Source organism: Rhineura floridana, chromosome 8 (assembly GCF_030035675.1).
Source record: "Rhineura floridana isolate rRhiFlo1 chromosome 8, rRhiFlo1.hap2, whole genome shotgun sequence".
Classification (NCBI taxonomy): domain Eukaryota; kingdom Metazoa; phylum Chordata; class Lepidosauria; order Squamata; family Rhineuridae; genus Rhineura; species Rhineura floridana.
This window is the reverse complement of record NC_084487.1, coordinates 34,838,944-34,859,626: the sequence shown is the minus strand read 5'-3', so window position 1 is coordinate 34,859,626 and position 20,683 is coordinate 34,838,944. Positions and strand designations below refer to the sequence as shown.

At 41.2% G+C, this 20,683-nt stretch overlaps 2 protein-coding genes across 3 annotated transcripts in view; one reads left to right on the top strand and one right to left on the bottom strand.

Moving 5' to 3' along the window:
* Nucleotides 1-171, bottom strand: part of PARPBP (PARP1 binding protein) — a 53,309-nt gene extending 53,138 nt beyond the window's left edge. For both annotated transcript variants that reach the window (XM_061638862.1, XM_061638864.1), the window contains exon 1: nt 15-171. The gene's annotated coding sequence lies outside the window, so the exon portion shown is untranslated. The remainder of the gene's footprint in view (nt 1-14) is intronic.
* Nucleotides 172-262: 91 nt separating this feature from the next.
* NUP37 (nucleoporin 37) overlaps nt 263-20,683 on the top strand; it is a 32,779-nt gene continuing 12,358 nt past the window's right edge. The window contains exons 1-5 of the mRNA XM_061638867.1: nt 263-687; nt 2,105-2,260; nt 3,574-3,698; nt 4,977-5,049; nt 11,080-11,174. Of these exons, the coding sequence (XP_061494851.1) occupies nt 664-687; nt 2,105-2,260; nt 3,574-3,698; nt 4,977-5,049; nt 11,080-11,174 (473 nt within the window). The 5' untranslated portion in view covers nt 263-663. The remainder of the gene's footprint in view (nt 688-2,104; nt 2,261-3,573; nt 3,699-4,976; nt 5,050-11,079; nt 11,175-20,683) is intronic.

Here is a 20,683-nt window from a genome sequence, read left to right as displayed (position 1 = left end):
CCAAAGAAGCTCACCCTTTGGCTAACGAAGTACCAGGACAAAATAACCAGCGGGCTCCCAAGCAACACCCAGCGCGTTCTACCAACCAGCTGTTCGCGGTGGTTTAATTTTAAACTCTCCTATATCACCCAATCGGAAAGCGGAATGTCCTGTGACCCGGAAGTGGTTAGGCCCAGGCGAGGCAGATACCGGAAGTGCTGAGTCCCGACGAATTCTTCGCGGGAGCGTGTAGCACAGCGAGTGAGGTACGGAAATTTGGGATTGGTTGTTGTGGTGGAGCTGTCGGAGGTCTTACTGGTTCAGTGCATAGGGCGGGGAGTGGTTGACGTCCTGCGTTCTAATGTGGTATTCTGAAGTGACCGCGACCTGCTGTGGGGGTCGCATCACCAGAGGAAAGAGCACGTTTCTTTTTTTTTAAGCGCTCCAACACGCAAATAATATAATGTCAGGATAGAAACACAGATTTCGAGGCTAATTCAGACGCGCAGGAAATTATGTGGCGTAGGCCTGTCGCCTAACTGCGAGTGCGAGTAGAAACTGTTTCTCTGTTGTATTACTCTATATATGCAGTAGCAGCAATGCCGGAAGGTTTTTTTTAATTATTCGAGCCGGTCTAATAGTGGGAAGGCTACACCTTTCTGCTTAGTTCCAGTGGCTGCTGGCATGGAAAGTTTATGCGCAATTAGGGTGAGCCACTTGTTAAGCAGCTTTGAAATATTATTACACCGCTACCCTTGTTATTTCTGAAAAGATTGCTCTAGCATCCTATTCTGGATTACTTGTACAGCAGTGCCCTCCAGATGCATTGGGCTAGCTCTTTTATCAGCCTCAGTTAGTATGGCCACGGTCAGAAGTGATGGGAGTTGTAGTCCTGCAATATCGGGAAGGGACCAGTTTGAGGAAGGCTGATGTACAGGATGCTTTTAACTCTCCAGGTGCTTATCTGACAAATGTGACATTAGCAGTTAAAGCAAAAACAATTATTCTTGCTTTATATCCCAAGAGTGCTTAGGCATGGGGATCATCTATTTCCATTAATTTTGCCTCACAGTAATGTGTTTAGGTTGCAGGATAAAGTCTTCATATGCCTGAGGAATGGCATCATTTATATATAATTTGATGGTGTAAAATTCCATTTGTATCTAAACATAGTTACCCAAAAGGAATGTTTTTCCATTGTGGTACTATTCTATTTCCCTTGGCGCCCAATAAGATATGTATTCAGAAATGAGGCCTAATTGATACATTTACTTGTCTTCCTGTTCCCTTCCCATTTTTCCTTCTGTAGCCATACTAATTAAAGCCTGTAATCAGGGATGGATTTCTTTTCTAAAAAATGTACAGTACCTGGACAACTTTAGGCATGTTGTAATAATAATAATTACAACAATAATAATAATTTTTATTATAATATATGCAACAAAAATGCATTATTACACTGTGCTTACTGTTTCATGCTGCTTTGAACTATTCGTAACTTGTGCTGCATGCTATAATTATTTATTTAATTTTTGAAACCTTATAGGCTGCTCCAGGAACATGTTTGAAGGGTATGGTAAGAATGTCTTAAATAAAAATAGCAGAAAGAGATGGATTATACTTTTTTTAGACTGCAGGTAAAGACTGCCATATTTCTATGAAAGACGTGTAAGCTTCAAAACAAGCTAGCATATTTGAAGGGAGGATATGAGCCCAGTCTACACTCTGCTTTGCTAGCTTTTTTGGCTTGTGGGGAGCTCGGACAAAATTCAATCCTCCACCCACAGTCTAAAGTAGTACAAGTCATTCCACTTCCTCTGGACTATATTGCTTCATTTCCACCTGTATGTGCAGTCCAGAACTATGTCCCATTGATTTCAGTGCCACTTTCAAATATTTTTGTTGGGAAGAAAGCCTTAAACTGCAGTTGTCTACTTGGGTGAAGGTCTTATTGAGCTCAGTGGGACTTTGGCCATGCTCAATGGGGCCGATAAGCGTGGTAGTCCAAAACATCTGGATGTCAGTAGGTTGGGAATCAGGCTGTTACCTAATTATGTGTGCATTTGCAGTTTAGTACTTTGTCAATCTAAAGGTCTTACTGTTAACTTGAGTCCATCTATTGAAGATGAAGCAGGAGACTTCCCGAAGTGCATCCTATACTGTGGAATGTGAAGACTACGTGCATGTGGTAGAATTCAACCCATTTGAGAGTGGGACCTCAGAATCGCTCATTGCATATGGTGGCAATAATTATGTGGTTGTTGGTACCTGCAGGTTCCAGGTTAGTATGTTTTGTATCTCTAAAGCTTATTAAGAAGGCATAGTAACTTGAAAACAAAGATGGCTGTTATTTTTTAGAGGCTGAAAATGTGAATTAAGCACATTTAAATATTATGGATAAGATGTATTGAAAAAATAAGTTCTATGTATAGGTATTCACGATATTTTTAAAAAATTGTTTGTAATCTTTTATTCTGCCCAAAGACACCCAAGATGACATGCATGCAGCATTTAAAATCCACAATCTAAAAATCCCCAAACAGTAAAGTAAAATAAAAAGTTCAGTGCAGTTCATTCTTGATTAGCATTGCTTTTTCATGGGGTTCATAGAGCGCTGCATAGATAGCATTCTTTGGCTGCCAAATTTCCTGGTATGCCCTTATTTGCACATAACTCCTCCAGTGCAGATGGAAGTGTTCCAATCCTGGCACGAGCATAGTTTAGAACACTGATGGAAGAAATCTGAGGATGCTAGAAGACCCAGCATGGCCTTTTTAAGATTTCTCACATAATAGGATAGAATAGTATTACTATAGCACAATCCTATTCATGTCTGCAAAGAGGCATGTCCCTATGAGTTCAACAGAATTTTCCCCCAGGTAAGTGTGTAGGACTGCAACTTTAAAGCATTAACAGTTTGTTTTTATATAGAAACGCAATCTTTCTCATGGGAGGGGAGCACACAAAGAATCTTTAACACCATGTAGCAGGGCCTAAGGGAATTACTCAAGGGCCACATTGTTTGTCAGAGGAGGGCCATGATCTCTTCTCATTCATGCCAGAGTGCAGGACATGGTATAATGGGCTCAATTTGCAGGAAGCTAGATTTCGACTGAACATCAGGACAAACTTTCTAACTGTTAGAGCAGTACAACAATAGAACCAATAACCTAGGGAGGTGGTGGGCTCTCCAACACTGGAGGCATTCAGGAGGCAGCTGGACAGCCACCTGTCAGGGATGCTTTAATTTGGATTCCTGTATTGAGCAGAGAATTGGACTTGATGACCTTATAGGTCCCTTCCAACTCTACAATTCTATGATTCTAAGTCTTATTATACCACAAAATACTTCAGATGAAATATATTTTGTTACTTGCTTTTAAAAGTGTTGCATGTATCTGTAGGAGGAGGATGCAGAAGTTGAAGGAATGCAGTATAAAATGCTAAGGCTCTTTCATCATGGGATTAGAGTTGATGCCATTGCATCCCTTCCAACTCTACAATTCTATGATTCTAAGTCTTATTATACCACAAAATACTTCAGATGAAATATATTTTGTTACTTGCTTTTAAAAGTGTTGCATGTATCTGTAGGAGGAGGATGCAGAAGTTGAAGGAATGCAGTATAAAATGCTAAGGCTCTTTCATCATGGGATTAGAGTTGATGCCATTGCATGGAGTCCAGAAACTAGACTTGATGCTCTACCTCCCCAGATACGGTAACTTAACTAGTGAAAATATGATCATTATGGTTCATCTTTTTATTTTGCTAATATAGAATGCAAAGTTGAGGGCTAGGACTTCATAGTGCAGTCCAGTGCGTGTCTAGTCAGAAGTAAGTCCTACTGAGGTATATGGAGCTTATTCCTAGGTAAGCGTGTGTAGGATTGAAGCCTTAGGCAATTCTTCCTGTGAACTCTATTGTAAAATCAAAGTTTGTAACATATATAACCCTGCATGGATTTAAAAAGAAATGCTATATGGAAAACATGCTCTTAGGATTCTGTGTTAGAATAACAAAATGTATGCAGGAACAGGGAATGAAACACTGGTGATCTGTCATACAAGCAGCATTGGAATGACTTATTTGAAGCATTGCCACTTCATCATTCTCTGAAAGTTTAAGAAATCTGTCCAGAAAAGTAGTAGCATTAATATGTAGCAATAAGAAGACTGGTGGGAAGAGGGGAAGTCTGCCAAGATACCTTTTGTTAAAATCAAGTTTTAATGAGTTTTTGTAAGCAGCCTAATTTATCACATGCAATAATCTGCCACTGCTGCCAGAAGAGAGGGACAGAAGCAATTGGTCCCTTTATGCTATGCTGTGTACACAGCCAACCCAGAATTACAGAGCCACGTCTGCTATGTGAACGACACTCTTTCTCTGTAGCTATCTGAGGCAGAAGAGAGATATGTTCCATGCGGCTCTGCATTATGAAGCTGGGTCTGAGAGTCCTGATCACTAAGGGCAATTTTGTTTTGCTTCTTGCCTCTGAGGCACCTGCCCATTTGCCTCACTTTGGTAAGCTGTCATAGCAGTTTTTGCCTTCTCGGTATCAGTTCTATCTTATGTTAAATCTGATTACAAGAAACTTAAGTAACTAAATATGTTGAACTATTATCTTTAATTATTTGACTAGCATTACTAGAATAATAGACGCTGACTTGGATCCCATCTTGGGTTTTATTGCTGCTGTGTTTTCATGTTCATAAATGTTTGACTATCACAAGTTATATAGTACAGCATATTTATATAAGTTGTTCCTAAAAAATGGACTAAGCTACAAAGTAAGGAGGAGTGTTCTTTACTTTAATTCCAAGTGATCCCTGCCTGGCTATAATCTAATATATACATTCAGAAAAATTTGGTAGCTTAAATTTTCATTGTCGTAATGAATAATATGAATTTACTTTGAGAAATCCATCTTTAATAGTATTGCCATCTATATTTCACTTACATGAAGTGACTGAATGAATTGCTTGTCTGATTACCTTAGATTTTGTACTGCAGCTGCGGATAGGAAGTTAAGGATATTCACTTCGGATCTCCAAGATAAAGATGAATATAAGGTGAGAAGAAGAAACAAATTATAATATAAATGTATCTTACTATTTCAGGTACTTGCTTGTTTGTTCCTTTACACGTTAACTAACTTACACTTTTAAAAGTTAACATTGTTAGGGTGATATTTTTGAGGAGTTAAGTATGTGTTGTAAACCTTAATAGCATTTATTTTAACACTTTTAAATTAAAGTGTGTTCTTACAGTATAAAACCATTTTATACTTCTTAATGCAAAATTTTAATACAATCGATAAATGTATTTTAATTTCCTGGTAATTGTTGAGTAAATAGATGCAAATATGAACATGAAAGTGAAACAAATTTATGATATGTGAAGAAATAAGAATAGCAAAATAATAACAGAGTATTGCCTATGTAATTTATGAAAATAATATGAAGATTCATTTTTATATGAAGAAATTAAAGTATTTTATTGTAATTAAAGTACCCCTATTGACATAGCTACTCATTTATAATTAAATATCACTCTACTGCAACACTGGATAATATTTACTCTTCTTCAAAACTACCTTCTAGCAGTTGCCGAGATTCATACCTGTAATAGTTTTAAACTTAGAATTATTGTGTTTAAGAGGACTTTTTAATACTCCAGGATTGAGCTGCCAGAAAGTCTTTACTTGTGCCAGACTCTATATATTATTGCTTTGAATTATAACTAATGTCAGTAGATCTTCTTTGATGAATGATGAGTATGCGTCTAAACTGCTTGCCGAATTGTGTCTTTGCCATGTAAAAGATGTGAGCAATGCTTATTCCAACCTGACTGGATAGGAAAATGATTTCCACATTTCCTTGTATAGAGAAAGAAACAGTAGTTTGAAGGTGAACTGATTAAGCATGTAATCGTTTAACTTAGTAAGTTACTAAGTCTCTTGAGATTTGCAAGAAGAAATACAAAAATATATAATGAATATTCTGGTACCAGTGGTGACAGCAAAATGTCTTGGTACCTTCCCCTTCATACACTGCAGCTACATTCAAACTTCAGCTTACTGTATGTTTGGTCATACAGTTGAACAGGAAACCAGGAAGCACTACTGCGTGTGCACACACACCACAACTTATGAGCTTATGTCAGTTCTGTAGCATTCTTTCACTTGGATTGTTGTCCAGCAGAAATATTTTAGATGTATGGTTAAACAAAATGATTGTATCATCTTATGCTCAATGTGACAACTTTGCTACCCGCTTTGTGGGCAAAATTGCTCACGTGCAGCTGAACATAACTCAGTCACTTTACACAGTTTATAAATACACAGAGTGTGAGATAGCAGATGGTCAGTCTTGTCCTGATTCTTCTCTCTCTCTCTCTCTGTCTCTCTCTGTCTCTCTCTCTCTCTCTCTGGATCCCTGTCAGTCAGTCCCTCCCACCAATAGAGGGTTACAGTTGCAACCATTTGCAAGTTATTTCAACACATTCATGTTAAAAGCTAGCTTGAGGTCAGGTCTCAGCTGGGAGAATCTTCATGGGGGAAGCCCTCATCAGAGATCAGGAGGTTCCAGCCTTAGACCCAGCCCTGGGTCAGACTCCATTTGAGGGTGAGGAGCCAGGGTCCTGTGACGAGACCAGGGAAGGGCCATCTGCACCCAGGGTGAGTTCAGCCTCTGACATAGAGACTGGATAGGTCCCAAGAGAGAGGCATCACCTCAAATCCAGTTGGAAACCCAACCCATCTGGAGAAGAGCCTGACTGCAGGTGAGGTCTCCTTGAGTAAAGGTCTGGCTGAAGGTAGTTGATAGGAGCCAACTGAGGTTGGGGTGTGGTTCCAGTAGCTCCAGGTCAAAAACCCCAGTGCTAGGCTGGAAGATCTGCTGGAACGATATCTGTGTACCAGCATTGTACCTGACCTGTTAGCTGATCTCCTGCTGATTATAACCCTGACCCTGGACTACCCTAGATCTGCATTTGGACTTGCCCTTGCCCAGCTTTGCCCATGGCCTCACTGGAACATGATCTTGGACTGCTCTGACTTTGCCTGACCCTTTGTGTGGACTCTGCTTGTTTGGGCCCTGACTTTGGACTGGCCCTGGATACCGCTTTGGTTGTTACCCACACTGGTAGTGTTGCTAGCAAGTCTCTCTTCCTCTGGAGCCTAGTGAGAAGAGGACACTTGAAGAAACTGGAACCTGTGTTTACCAGTAGGGCCCCACTCATACGGCAGGTTAGGTTCCAGACCCCTGCCAAAAAGCGAACATTGCCGAAAAGTGGAACATAGCATTTTTTTTCACTAATAACAGAGAGTGAACGAGCAAGCGAGCCTGGCTCCAAAAGGCGCCCGGGCCAGTTGCAAGCCAGCAGCAGCAACCCCAATAGCTGCCCAGTGACCCTGCCTGCTGTGGGGCCCCTTTGCCGGCTGCATTGGCTCACAGGCTCCTTTCTGCCACCGCAAGCACAGCACTCACCGTTGCCATCGCGTCTGGGTCTGCGCTTTACACCATCACGAGGGCGCCTTGCCTCCATCGGAAGAAGCAGCGTAGCAGCCCAAACTGAAAGCAGCCGCGCATCAGCCTGCTGGGAAAAGGGGAAGGGACAGAGCAGGAGGCGGCAGCAGAGCCCAAAGTGACACGCCCCGCCTGCCGGCCCCCACGCGCTTCCTGCTGCACACCGCCACTCCCAGAGGAGAAGAAGAAGGGGACAGAGGATGGGGCTGAACTCAGCATGTGCCCAGGGAAACTGAGCCTTCACCCCTTGTTATCAGGACTGGCCCTAGCACAGCTTCTACTATTGGGCTCCATCCGGACCTCATCTAAAAAATGATAGGCACAGGCTCCTCTCACTTGGGGCAGGAGAACGAAAGGCCGGTTTTAGATGGTGAGGATTTAAAAGCGTAAACCTCTGGCTAGTTGTGCAGTCCATGAAACGCGTCGTCGTCGCAAGGCAGCTTCCTTTCCTGTGCCAGCCATGGCTTGAAGCATCTCGGGTGACGGGGAGGGCACGTTGTGTTTTGCAGCCCAATTTTGAGGCTGCATCCTTTGCTGTACAGCCTGATTTGATCATGCGGTTTGGAAATTGGGTGTTTAAGAAAACAACCGCCCCCCCACCTTCTATGAGGGAATAATTAGGGAAATTGATGCCTTCCGTAACTTGCACTCAGCTTCCCTCGGTTGTTCTGTCTGTGTGTGTGTCTTTTTTCTTTCAACTTGTTTGTTTGCTGGTGAAAACCACTGTATTAGCAGAATGCCGAAAAGCGAAGCCCTACTGTAATGGTAATGTTTTGTTTATGGAGGGTAAATTGCCAGACAGCCTTAAAAGTTGGCCCCCATTTGATAGATCATAACTGGATGAACGCTTCTTCAAGTATCTATTTCCCTATTTCCAACTTTCCTTCCTAAAAACAACTGGATTTTACAGTTTTTGGACCCCATCAACCCAGCTTTCAGGTAGTATACCTCTGGTCTGTCACCCATGACCACAAATCCAATTTTTGCTTGGAAATCAATGGGGCCAGTTACACCCTATTGATCCTGTTATTTTTTCTGCAGTCTTTTTTATTGATATGCTAATTAAACAGCTGAGGGACCTGTTGGGCTTTCACTGAACAAATTGTCCAGGAGCATTCTTCTCATGACTCTGGAATCTAGCAGTGACCAGGAGATTGAGTTGGAGATTACAGTTTCAACAACTAAGGAGCCAGACCAAGTTCCTAACTGGTCTGATGCTGATGATTCAGGGACTACTGGCAAGCAGGAACCCACTGAACCATATCCCATAGCACTCACAGAACCAGAGCCAGGGCCCTCTTGATCACCTTCCCCTGAATTTGAAGAACCAAATGTCTCTTGCACTACCTCGCCAGTGCAACAGCACAGGGAGTTCACCAGATGGGAGCCCATGGAACACAAGAAAAGTGTCTGTCTTCAGGCCCGAGGGCTGGCCCTTGAGAAATTAGTTATCCAAAAGGGGGTAGAACCCAAGAGAGAGAGAGATCGGAGGTAGGGGCTCATAAAGTTCAGTTCCAACCCAAACAAGTTGGTCAATAGGAGCTTTCCTTGGTGCTGTAACAATTGACCTGCCTTGCCCCCCCTTACCTCATGGGCTTCTCCTTATGTGGAACCATAACAGGACAATTCTTAGCAGGGTCCTGGAGAGTGATGACAGAATATTGCTCATCATCTGTCATGCCCTTCTCTATGGTTTGTTTTGCTCCCTTCACACTTTTAGTGAGTGTCTGAGGTTAGTAGGTGAAGTTTTGTAGAGGTATAGTGTTAGATTTCATCAATATGTTGATTTCATGTGGCTGCTGTTGATGACTGTTTGAAAGCATTAGCTTTATTTTTCATTATTTTCATTATTGGATGAAACCAATTATCTAGATCCATTTCAACCGGGGTTCAGGCCTGGTTTTGGCACTGAGACTGCCTTGGTCGCCCTGTTTGATGACCTATGTCGGGAGAGAGACAGAGGGAGTGTAACTCTGTTGATTCTCCTTGACCTCTCAGCGGCTTTTGATACCATTGACCATGGTATCCTTCTGGAGAGGCTTGCGGAATTGGGAGTTGGAGGCACTGCTTGGCAGTGGTTCCGCTCCTACTTAGCGGGTCGTCTCCAGAAGATAGTGCTTGGGGAACATTGCTCGACACCGTGGGTTCTCCAATGTGGGGTCCCGCAGGGTTCGGTTCTGTCTCCCATGCTTTTTAACATTTATATGAAGCCGCTGGGGGCGGTCATCAGGAGTTTTGGAGTGCGTTGTCATCAGTATGCTGATGACACGCAGCTCTACTTCTCCTTTACATCTTCTTCAGGTGAGGCAGTCGACGTGCTGAACCGTTGCCTGGCTGCGACAATGGACTGGATGAGAACTAACAAACTGAGACTCAATCCTGACAAGACTGAGATTCTGTTGGTGGATGGTTTCTCTGATTGGATGGTGGATATATACCCTGTCCTGGATGGGGTTACACTCCCCCTAAAGGAACAGGTGCGTAGTCTGGGAGTCATCTTAGACTCTTCCCTCACACTTGAGGCTCATGTAGCCTCGGTGGCCCGGAATGCGTTCTACCAACTTCGGTTGGTAGCCCAGCTACGTCCCTATCTGAGTAAGGAGGACCTCTCATCAGTGGTACATGCTATGGTAACCTCGCGTCTGGACTACTGCAATGCGCTTTACGTAGGGCTACCTTTGAAGATGATTCGGAAGCTACAGCTAGTGCAAAATGCAGCGGCCAGACTGCTAACAAGAACTAAGCGGTCTGAGCATATAACACCTGTGCTAGCCCGTTTGCACTGGCTTCCAATATGCTTCCGGGCCAGATTCAAAGTGTTGGTACTTACCTATAAAACCTTATACGGCGCGGGACCACGATATCTGTCGGAACGCCTCTCCCGATATGAACCGGCCCGTACACTACGGTCTACTACGAAGGCCCTCCTCCGGGTTCCGACTCATAGGGAAGCCTGGAGATTGGTGACAAGATCTAGGGCCTTCTCAGTGGTGGCCCCCGAACTATGGAATGGTCTCCCCGAGGAGGTGCACCTGGCGCCGACACTATCATCTTTTCGGCGCCAGGTTAAAACCTGTCTCTTCTCTGAGGCATTTTAATTCCTGTTAATTCTAAATTATTATATTTTGATTTTAGACTGTACAGTTTTGTGTACAGTTTTGTGTTATTTTTATTGTATTTTTAATGTTCACCGCCCAGAGAGCTGTTGCTAGTCGGGCGGTATATAAGCTTAATTAATTAATTAAATAAATAAATAAATAGTTAAAACATGATAGCCTATCTCCTTATAGGGTTGGGTTTCTGGGGCCACATAATAGCTGTGGTTCAGTGTCCATATTGGCTGGGTTTGCCTTCCAGACACAAACCAAGATGCTTGTTTTAATCTGCAGTGCCATAAATTGCTTGGGTCCAACACAAGTTGCTTTCTTACTCCCCTATGTCCTTTCCTGATTGACATCTTATCAAATCTTCCCATTAATGCTCTTCAAAAGGATTTTCTTTCCTTTACCAGCTTTCAAAAAACTTTTGTATTTTTGTTTTATAATAAAAATATTTCTGCTTTTGTATCAACAGATTTTGGATGGCCATTCAGATTACATTAATGATTTAGTATTTTCACCAAAAGAAGGTCAGGAAATTGCAAGTGTGAGTGATGACCACACTTGCAGGTATGTATTCTGTTAACCAAATGTGACTTTAACTTTGTGTATATATATATTTTTAAAGAGCATCAATCTCTGAGACAATTCTCAAAGTATGACCTATAGAATTTCTAAAAGGAGTGATTTTATGCAGTTTTTCACAAGATTGCATATAAAAACACTGGCTAAATTCATTTTATTTCCTGGATGTGTGTAATTCTCTGTGCATCCCTCAAAAAAATACTGTCTTTGGTAAATATGGAAAGGAAAAACATGAAACTACAGGATTTTGAGCATGTACATGATTTTTTTAAAAATGCATAGAATATAAACATATTTGTAGGGAGGGGGGACTTGATGTTTTTACAGCTTTATTAATCAATCAGTTTACCACTCATTCATTCTTGTGACCATCCAGTATTTGTTTTCTACACACATAAAAAAGCCTTTTGCATCAACTCATAGAGTGATATCCAACATTGTGCATGCAGTGGGACTTCCCCTTCTTGTCCCTCCTCCCCAGACCTGTTCCAGAGAGTCCCCCAATCTCCCGGAGCAGATCTGGGGCTGCGGGGGGGAGAGGAGAAAAAGGGGAAATCCCGTTGCACTAGTGGAAGTCCACTCCATTGGCAGGTGTCCACTGTTGGATATCACTTATACTGTATAGTGTAATGAAACTAGATTTTTATGTTTTGTGAGTGAAGTTGGCAGCAGTGGATTACATAGGCTGCAAACACTCCCTATGAATGAGTGCCTGGCCTACGCAGTCAAAGTAATGTGATTGGCTTTGTATTGCTGTCTAGTAGTTGATGAACATGAGTGCATACCCCTTTGCTCTTTGCAGCAGTTTCCTTCATGTCATAATTTCCATGCACTAGGAAATGTTACAGTTCTAGTACTCTACTGCATGATTGCTGCTTTTTGTTCAGGGTTGTTGTTTGTTTTTTGCCACTCAATTTTTCTGTGTTGGCCTGTTTGTTCTTTGGACACTTAGGATGGATACATGCTGTAAGAACTGAAAGAAGAGCTAAACCCAAGAGTATTCTAGGCCCCTTTTCCTCTTTGCTCCTCTCATCACAGCCTCTGCCAAGACATGTTGTTCTAGGAGTCATCCTGCACATTCAAAAACTGTTTCAGCTCTTTGGCAGTGGCTTATGCCATGTTTTCTGTCTTTTATTCTCAGTAGTCTTTTGCCTCTCCCACTTACCCCTCATTTTGCAGTACTTCAGCAGTTAGGCCTGGCTAAACTATGCTAAAAGTACTATTTTTCAAAACAGCTTGAGAGCTTAAGAAATATAGCTTGCCTTATCCAAACATTTGCTCGTGCTGTGTAAAAACATGGAGTGGAGTGTCCCAATTATTTGGGCAGTGCAACATTACAGGCCAAGATACTTCCCTAGGAAAGTTGGGAAACAGGAAAGTTAACTTTAGTATTGAAATGTTACCTCTGTTAGAGTATAGGGCATTTCACATTTTAGTTGTATGTTTTTTAGTAGCAAAAATAATGAACCTACTTATTTAACTTTTACGTATGGTAGAAAATTACCTGGAACATATGTTGTACTTGTTTTCAGTTGTAAAAGAGGAAAACCACTTGTTTTCAGTGGTAAATCAACCTCTGTCTTTCAAGACATGAACTTAGAGCGTTCACCAATTTGGCTGTTATGTACTGAATACTTTACTATGGAAGATTTGGACTAAGATTAAAGACTATGACATAAGGAGAATATTTGCTGATCCTTAGATTCCATAGTTTCTGCCCACTTTTTATTATATTAAAATATGTCCTACAGATGTGATTATTTTTTTCTTGTTACTTAATCATTACAAAGAGATGGACAACATGCAAGTTTGTGTCTTGTTACAGTATCTAGGCATCTCACAGAGTAACTTTCTGAAACAAATATATTACCTGATCCTTTATAGCATACGTTTTAGCATTAATCATAATATATACTCACTTTGCATAATTGTACTGCTGTGAAATGGTTCTCAACAAATGCCAGTTATTTTCTGGTTGTCATTTTTAATTTCTGTGTCCAGGAAAGGGCTATCGCTAGACTGTAAATTCTTTAGAAATGAGATCACTGTCTTTAAAAAAAAAAAAGAGGTCATAGAAATTTTAAGGTCAGTGCAGAGAATCAGGTTCATCTTGTAAGGATAATCATCTGTTAAGAAATGTTCCATTGAGAACCACTTTTTAAGTTCAGCTTAAGATGAAAGTGAATAGCTATAGAACACATGCAGTATATTTTCACATGTGCTATTTCCCCCTGCCCCCAGAGGATTACATATCAGTTCCTCCTCATATATTTTTTAGAGGTTTGCTGTATTTGAGCTAAAACGATATAGCAGCCTTGCAAAGAAGTACAAATAAGTTACTAGCTCAGAAAAAGTTTTACTTGCCCACTGGATTAGCTATGTTGGAGCAGCCACTCTAGCGTCTAAGCCAGATTTCCTCAACCTGATGCCTTCCAGATATTTGTTGGACTACAGCTCCCATAAGTCCCAGCCAGCATGGCCAGTGATCAGGGATGATGGGACTTGTAGTCCCAGCTGTATCTGGATAGCACCAGGTTAGGGAAGCTTGGTCTAAGGATTGGGAAGTGGATACGTTGCATCATTAACTCCCCACTCTCTTCAGTGACTACTGCCACTGGGAAGAGCTTCAAACTGTCCAGCTCCCCAGCTTCCAAGGGGCTTATTTCTGTGTCAGGCTTTTTAAAGAGCAGCAGGCAGTAACAGCTAAGGACAAGGGAGAGGACACTTTACACCAGCAGTGTCCAACAGTTTTTTCATATTTGTGAAAATTATAGTGAATCTTTTAACATTTTCACCTCATGCCAAAAAGAAACATTTTACTGTGTTTGAGAGTAGCAAAATACATAATAATGTATTGAATTATTTATTGATAGAATTAGTGAGAAATCTAACATACCTTTTCATTAAGTAGTGCAGGGAAATTGGGCATAAAATCAGTTAAAATACATTACACCTCCAAATTTTTGTCCAATATCTATGACCTATGTTCTGTTTTTACCACAGAAAATGTTGATTCACAGAGCCCCATTGAATCAATTAAAAAGAGTTTTGGAATAACTATATTTAGAACCATGAATTCATTTTGATTTACAATATGGGTCCACATTGTAACAATTGAATCATATTCCAGATGTTGAGTGCTTTGAAGTAAAATCACATCCCTCTCAAAAAGATGTCTCTCACAAGCTCTTGAGATAGTTGAAATTGTAAATGTCAAAGTGAAATGGTTCTTTCATGAATTCAAAAACAATTCTGTGCTTTTCAAAATCAGAAAAGTGTATAGGACCCAAGTATGAACCTGTGATTGTTAAGGACAGAGGGTAGACACTTTTTTTGAACTGGTACATGTATAAAATGATTTTATTTAAAAAATTATTTTTAAAAATAGGTGATAGAAATAAAGCACCAATTTGCCACAGATCAGTAGCCATTTTGCCACATGTGGTGAATGGCTACTATGCTAGACATCAAAGTTTTACACCATTGTTTTCCCCCAGCACTTAATCAGCACTGCTGTTTTTTGTTTTGCTCTTTTAAGTATGCTTTTTGTTTGTTGATTCTGTTTTATTGTGAATTGCCTTGGAGGCTTCTTGTCATGCAGAAAAGCGCAGAAATATGCCCCCACTTTTGTAAAACTTTCCTGCCTGGTCATCTGGAAATGAAGTCTTATTTGCCACAGGCAACCAGGTTAGTGTGTATAAATAAGTTAGTGACAGAGTGTTTGAATAGTCAGTGCCATGTGTTATGAGGTGTGCAGTTTACATATAAGGCTGCAGTTCTCACATACAACCCTCACACCCCTTTAAAAACAGTATTGGCTGGTACCCTTCAACACTGGTGGGGTAGAATGAAAGGAGCCCAAAGAGTAAGCAGAGCCTGAGCCAATGACAGACACAAATTCTAGTTTTGTCCCCTTTCTCCTACCTGCTGGCTGGGCTTTGTGAGGCTAACACTGAAACTACAGGAGAAGAAGCTGACAGGTAGTGCCAGCTTCTGAACTAGTAGTAAGTAAGAAGGCCGACAAGTGGGACCTGAATGAGGGCAGACTGAGGTTGGTGCAGCTTTGCCCCACTTGCCACTAATGGACCAGCCTCCACTGCTTTATAAGGATCTGAATATTGAGACCCAAATGCAATCCAGGATTTTGCAGCCCCCCCAGGGTTAACAAGGACAACAAAGATAAATCAAATGTGAAATTTTGTTGTATCAAAAAATAGAATTAGCATATTCATTAAAGATGTTAAACAGACTCAGTAAATAACTCATTAATAATAGGCTACACTTAAAATAATTTAACACTCTTAAAATAGTTTGTTTATGAAAGTATATGCAGCCAATTCATATGAAGTATCATGGCGGTGTACAACAATATATACAAAAATATATAAAGCACCTTTAAAAACAGTAAAAATTATTATTAAAATGACTGGCTTTAAAACTTAAATGCAGAGTTAGAACTAATTATAGAAGATACCAGTTTTAAATGAATGCATGAAAATCTATAGAAAAGCTAGGATACAGTAAAATTGAATAATGAAAGGGGAGGAAGGAAAGATGTTGCTAAGAGAAGGTGGTTTGTTTGAAGAGGCAGGCGAGATGGATGATGACTTAGAACCATTTCCTCTAGAAAGAGATGAGGTGGATAGAGGAAGGAGGAGATATGAATAATGATTTGTGGGGCTTTGGAAAAGGCTTTAGGGCAAAGATAGGAAGAGAGGAGGTGAGAGACTTTGAGAGTATAAGTTTAGTTTTTGCAGGGCATGACTTTAGGTAGCGAGGGAAGGAGGATATGAACTACTGGGGTGAGACAGTCAAAGAGGAAGAAAGAGAATGGGTGTCTCCCAGGAACAGGGACTTGATTGGATTTGAAAGCAGAAGATAGTAAAAGGAGAGAGATTGTAAAGATTTGGCCACCTGATAGGCTTAGAATCATAGAATAGTAGAGTTGGAAGAGACCTTTCAGGCCATTAAGTCCAACCCCCTGTTCAATGCAGGAATCCAAATCAAAGCATTCCTGACAGATGGCTGTCCAGCTGCCTCTTGAATGCCTCCAGTGTCAGAGAGCCCACTACCTCTCTAGGTAATTGGTTCCATTGTCATATGGCTCTAACAGTTAGGAAGTTTTTCCTGATGTTCAGTTGAAATCTGGCTTCCTGCAACTTGAGCTCATTATTCCGTGTTCTGAACTCTGGGACAATTGAGAAGAGATTCCGCCCCCCCATGTGACAACCTTTCATGTACTTGAAGAGTGCTATCATATCTCCCCTCAGTCTTCTTTTCTCCAGGCTAAACATGCCCAGTTCTTTCAGTCTCTCCTCGTAGGGCTTGGTTTCCAGTCCCCTGATCATCCTTGTTGCCCTCCTCTGAACCCGTTCCAGTTTGTCCGCATCCTTCTTGAAGTGCGGAGACCAAAACTGGATGCAGTATTCAAGATGAGGCCTAACCAATGCTGAATAGAGGGGAACTAATACTTCATGTGATTTGGAAACTATACTTCTGTTAATGCAACCTAATATAGCATTTGCCTTTTTTGCAGCCACATTGCACTGTTGGCTCATATTCAGCTTGTGATCAACGACAATTCCAAGATCCTTCTCACATTTTGTATTGCTGAGCCAAATATCCCCCATCTTATAGCTGTGTATTTGGTTTCTTTTTCCTAAGTGTAAAACTTTGCATTTATCCCTGTTGAATTTCATTCTGTTGCTTTCAGCCCAATGCTCCAGCCTATCAAGGTCCCTTTGAATTTTCTTTCTGTCTTCCACAGTATTAGCTATGCCCCCCAATTTTGTATCATCTGCAAATTTGATAAGCATGCTCTGTACCTCCTCATCCAAGCAGTTAATAAATATTTTGAAGAGCACTGGGCCCAGGACTGAGCCCTATGGTACCCCACTCGTTACTTCCACCCAGTTTGAGAAGAAACCATTGATAAGTACTGTTTGAGTATGATTCTGGAGCCATCTGTGGATCCACCTAAGAGTTGTTCCATCGAGCCCACATTTAGCTAGCTTGCTAATCAGAATATCATGGGGCATTTTGTCAAAAGCTTTGCTGAAGTCAAGATATATTATGTCCACAGCATTCCCACAGTCTACAAGGGAGGTTACCGGTCAAAAAGTGAGATAAGATTAGTTTGGCAGGGTTTGTTCTTGACAAATCCATGTTGGCTCCTAGTAATCACTGCATTGTTTTCCAGGTGCTTACAGATTGACTGCTTTAGAATCTGCTCCAGAGTTTTTCCAGGGATTGATATTAGGCTGACTAGTCTGTAGTTCCCCGGTTCCTCCTTTTTGCCCTTTTTGAAGATAGGGACAACATTAGCTCTCCTCCAGTCATCTGGCACTTCACCAGTCCTACATGATTTTGCAAAGATAATAGACAGTGGTTCTGAGAGTTCTTTAGCCAGTTCTTTCAGTACTCTAGGATGCAGTTTATCGGGCCCTGCAGATTTGAACTCGTTCAAAGTGATTAGGTATTCCTTGTCTATCAATCTCAAGCTCCATCTCTGGTTTGCCAGAGAGGAAGTGGAGGTGGGTTAGTACCTTGCCTTATTTCTGCAAGACTGGACTCACCATGGTGGAGGTGAGGGTCCCTATCTCTTCAGCAACAGAAAGTAATAAAAGAATGGGATGATAGGAAGTGGAAGGGCCTGGTGGGGTGAGGGAGTACAGAGGAGAGTTCCTGTGCAGGAAAATGAGGTCTCTAGTATCCAAAAGAAAACATCACCTTTTATGCTCAGATTGGGCTTAAAATTAAAATAAAAGCAAAGTTTATAAATGCTACCTTAGTCAGAAAGACAAGATTTCTAATATTTGCTTTTATTTTAATTATTTTAATCAGTGTAACAAGTGGCTTAAAAGGAGTGAGTCCTTGAATAAATTGCCCTGAAAAACCCAACGGTCATGGTTCTTCCTGATATGGAAAAGAAAGATAAAATGTAACATTCATCTGAAGCAATATTTATGTTTTAAAGTGTTTTTAGTGCTTTTGTTTGCAGCCCTGGGCTCCTGCTGAGAGGCAGGGCAGGATAAAAATCAAATAATAAATGAATAAATAAATAAAATAGGCAACTTCTAGGCTATTGAATGAAACTTCTTGGTTTGTTATTTTGGGAGAGGGAGAGAAGGAAGGGGTGGCTTTTTAGGTGATCATATCTGGCCTTGACACAAAAGGACCCTGTAGTGATAAGGGAGAATAGCAGAGATTTTCAGGGAAGGAGACAGTAATTAGTGAAGTCTTTATCTTTGCAAAATGGGCATACTGAGTTAACACATGCTAGGTGCCATGATCACAGGTTATGCAATGGTGGCTAGAGCCCTTTAAAGTGAAAAGAATGTGTGTTGAGCATTGATGATTAAGAACTCTACTCACACTTCTTCTCTGTAACTTGAACAAGATATGCAGATGTTGCTGAGAAGGGCATCACCCTGGTGAGGGCATCATTGCCCTAGGCTCCTGCCGGGAGGAAAGGTTTTTTTTTATAAATCAAATAATAAATAAATAACCACCATATCAAGTTCTATTTCTTTCCCACAAAACATTTGGGACCACTTACCTTATGCCATGACATTTATCACATTCTTTGTTTTCCCACCCCTGTCTGCCAGGGATGTATATTATGAATGAGGAAACGCAGCACACGCTAAATGTCTAAATTGTTATCATTATTTATTTCATTTATGAATTGCTTCCCATGAGGCATCCCAAAGTGATTTACAAAGCTGTAAAAACATTGCATATATTAAAACAGTTAAACATTTACATATATAAAAACAATTGTTATATATATAAATAATTTAAAGCAACAATGCTACATATATAAAAACAATTCAAATCCAACACAGATATCAAGTAGTCTAAACATTCCCACTTTGAAGGCTTGTTGAAAATGTTAAGGAGGAAATGCAGAAAACTCAGCATGGCTGTTTTCGGCACCATAGGTGTGTTGTGCAAAATGTGTTGCTTCCGATTTGATTTATACATCTATCAAAGGTACCTTTCTGAAAGTTTATCTCTTTTGTTTGACACTTTCTGTATTTTTAGCTCATTTAAACTAATTTATTTTTTTATTTCATCTGACTTCATCCCTTTAGCTTTGAACATTGATCTTTATCTACTTTCACTTCTCAACCAAGTTACATTCTTCAGCTGATCTTATGCTCTTGAGCCTGATCTTTTGAAAGGTCATTGGCCATGTTGGAAGCTCACTATAAGTAGACTGCTGAACCTGAATTAGGAGACATGGGTTCAAACATCAGTCTTTTTGTACTTGGTGGGTGACCTTCAGCAAATTCGTTATCTTGTGTTCATAGCTGTAACATGAGGATGATGGTATCCTGCTTGGAATACTTCTCTGAAACAAAGACTGGGATCAAGAGAGGCTAATCTGTGCACTTATAGGGACTTTTTTCCCTCTAGCAGCAGCCCCTTGCAGTTCTTGAGATGCTATTTCAGAGAGCCCTCCCATCTCAAGAGAGGTGCTCTTTAGAAGGCAGATGCTACATAAAGTGTGAGTTGTGGGAGGGAAATATGTTCACATAGAACACTTTGGGTTATGTCCAACTAAGTGAGAGTAGACAGACTGAAATTAATGAACCAAAGTTAATCATGCCCACTAATTTCAGTGGGAGTAGAACTTTTGTTGAAAATAGCACTTTATGCAGTGCTTTGGATCCAGGCCAAGATTAGTCCTGGACAGTGAAATTCCAAATGTATCTACTTAGAAGGGAGGCCTGTTGAAAATCAGTGAGAGTCTAATTCCTGACCATTGGCCATGCTGGCTGGGGCTGATGGGAGTTGTAGTCCAGCAGCAACTGGGGACCCAAAGGTTGGGAAAGTCTGTGTTAGGGTCAGTGCATAGATAAGTAGAATAAGGGTGCAATCCAACTAGTATTTGCTTTGGGCGGGGGTGGGGGAGTTGGATGTGGTGGATCCCAGGCTGAGCCGGCAGAAGCCCCTCATCCCGGCTCAGCCGCAGCAGTGCCGGGACCCCACTGGCTTACTTGCGGGTCCACCACAGAAGGCCAACCTGGCAGATGGAGAGCTGGTGAAAGCTGGTAGTCGGCATGAGAATGGGGTGTTCTAGGGGCACGGCAGGGAGGTGCTGTGGGGGCACTTATACAGCATCCAAGTACCCCTCAGAGCGCTTGTGTGAGTCCCGATCCGCAGGAATATTCCATCAGCAAAAGGGTTGGTGGAGGAAAATAATTACAATGGTGGTCTCCCTGGTAGAGCTATTCATGGGAACTGGCTCTTCCCTTCCGGCTCCCTACAGAGCCTGCATTCAACCGGGCCGATAGTTCCTGAGCAGCAAGTGGATGCCAGAGAGCTTTCCGCCAGCTCCTCTGCTGACCCTCTGACCCTAATATTAAACACAGGAGAGGTTGACACTTTGCCATTTTAAAATTTGCACTTAAGTTTTTTTTCCAGATTAACAATGATTTAGTAGTTTTCAGATAGTTGTTTTAGAATATGCATTGCTTGTGCATCAG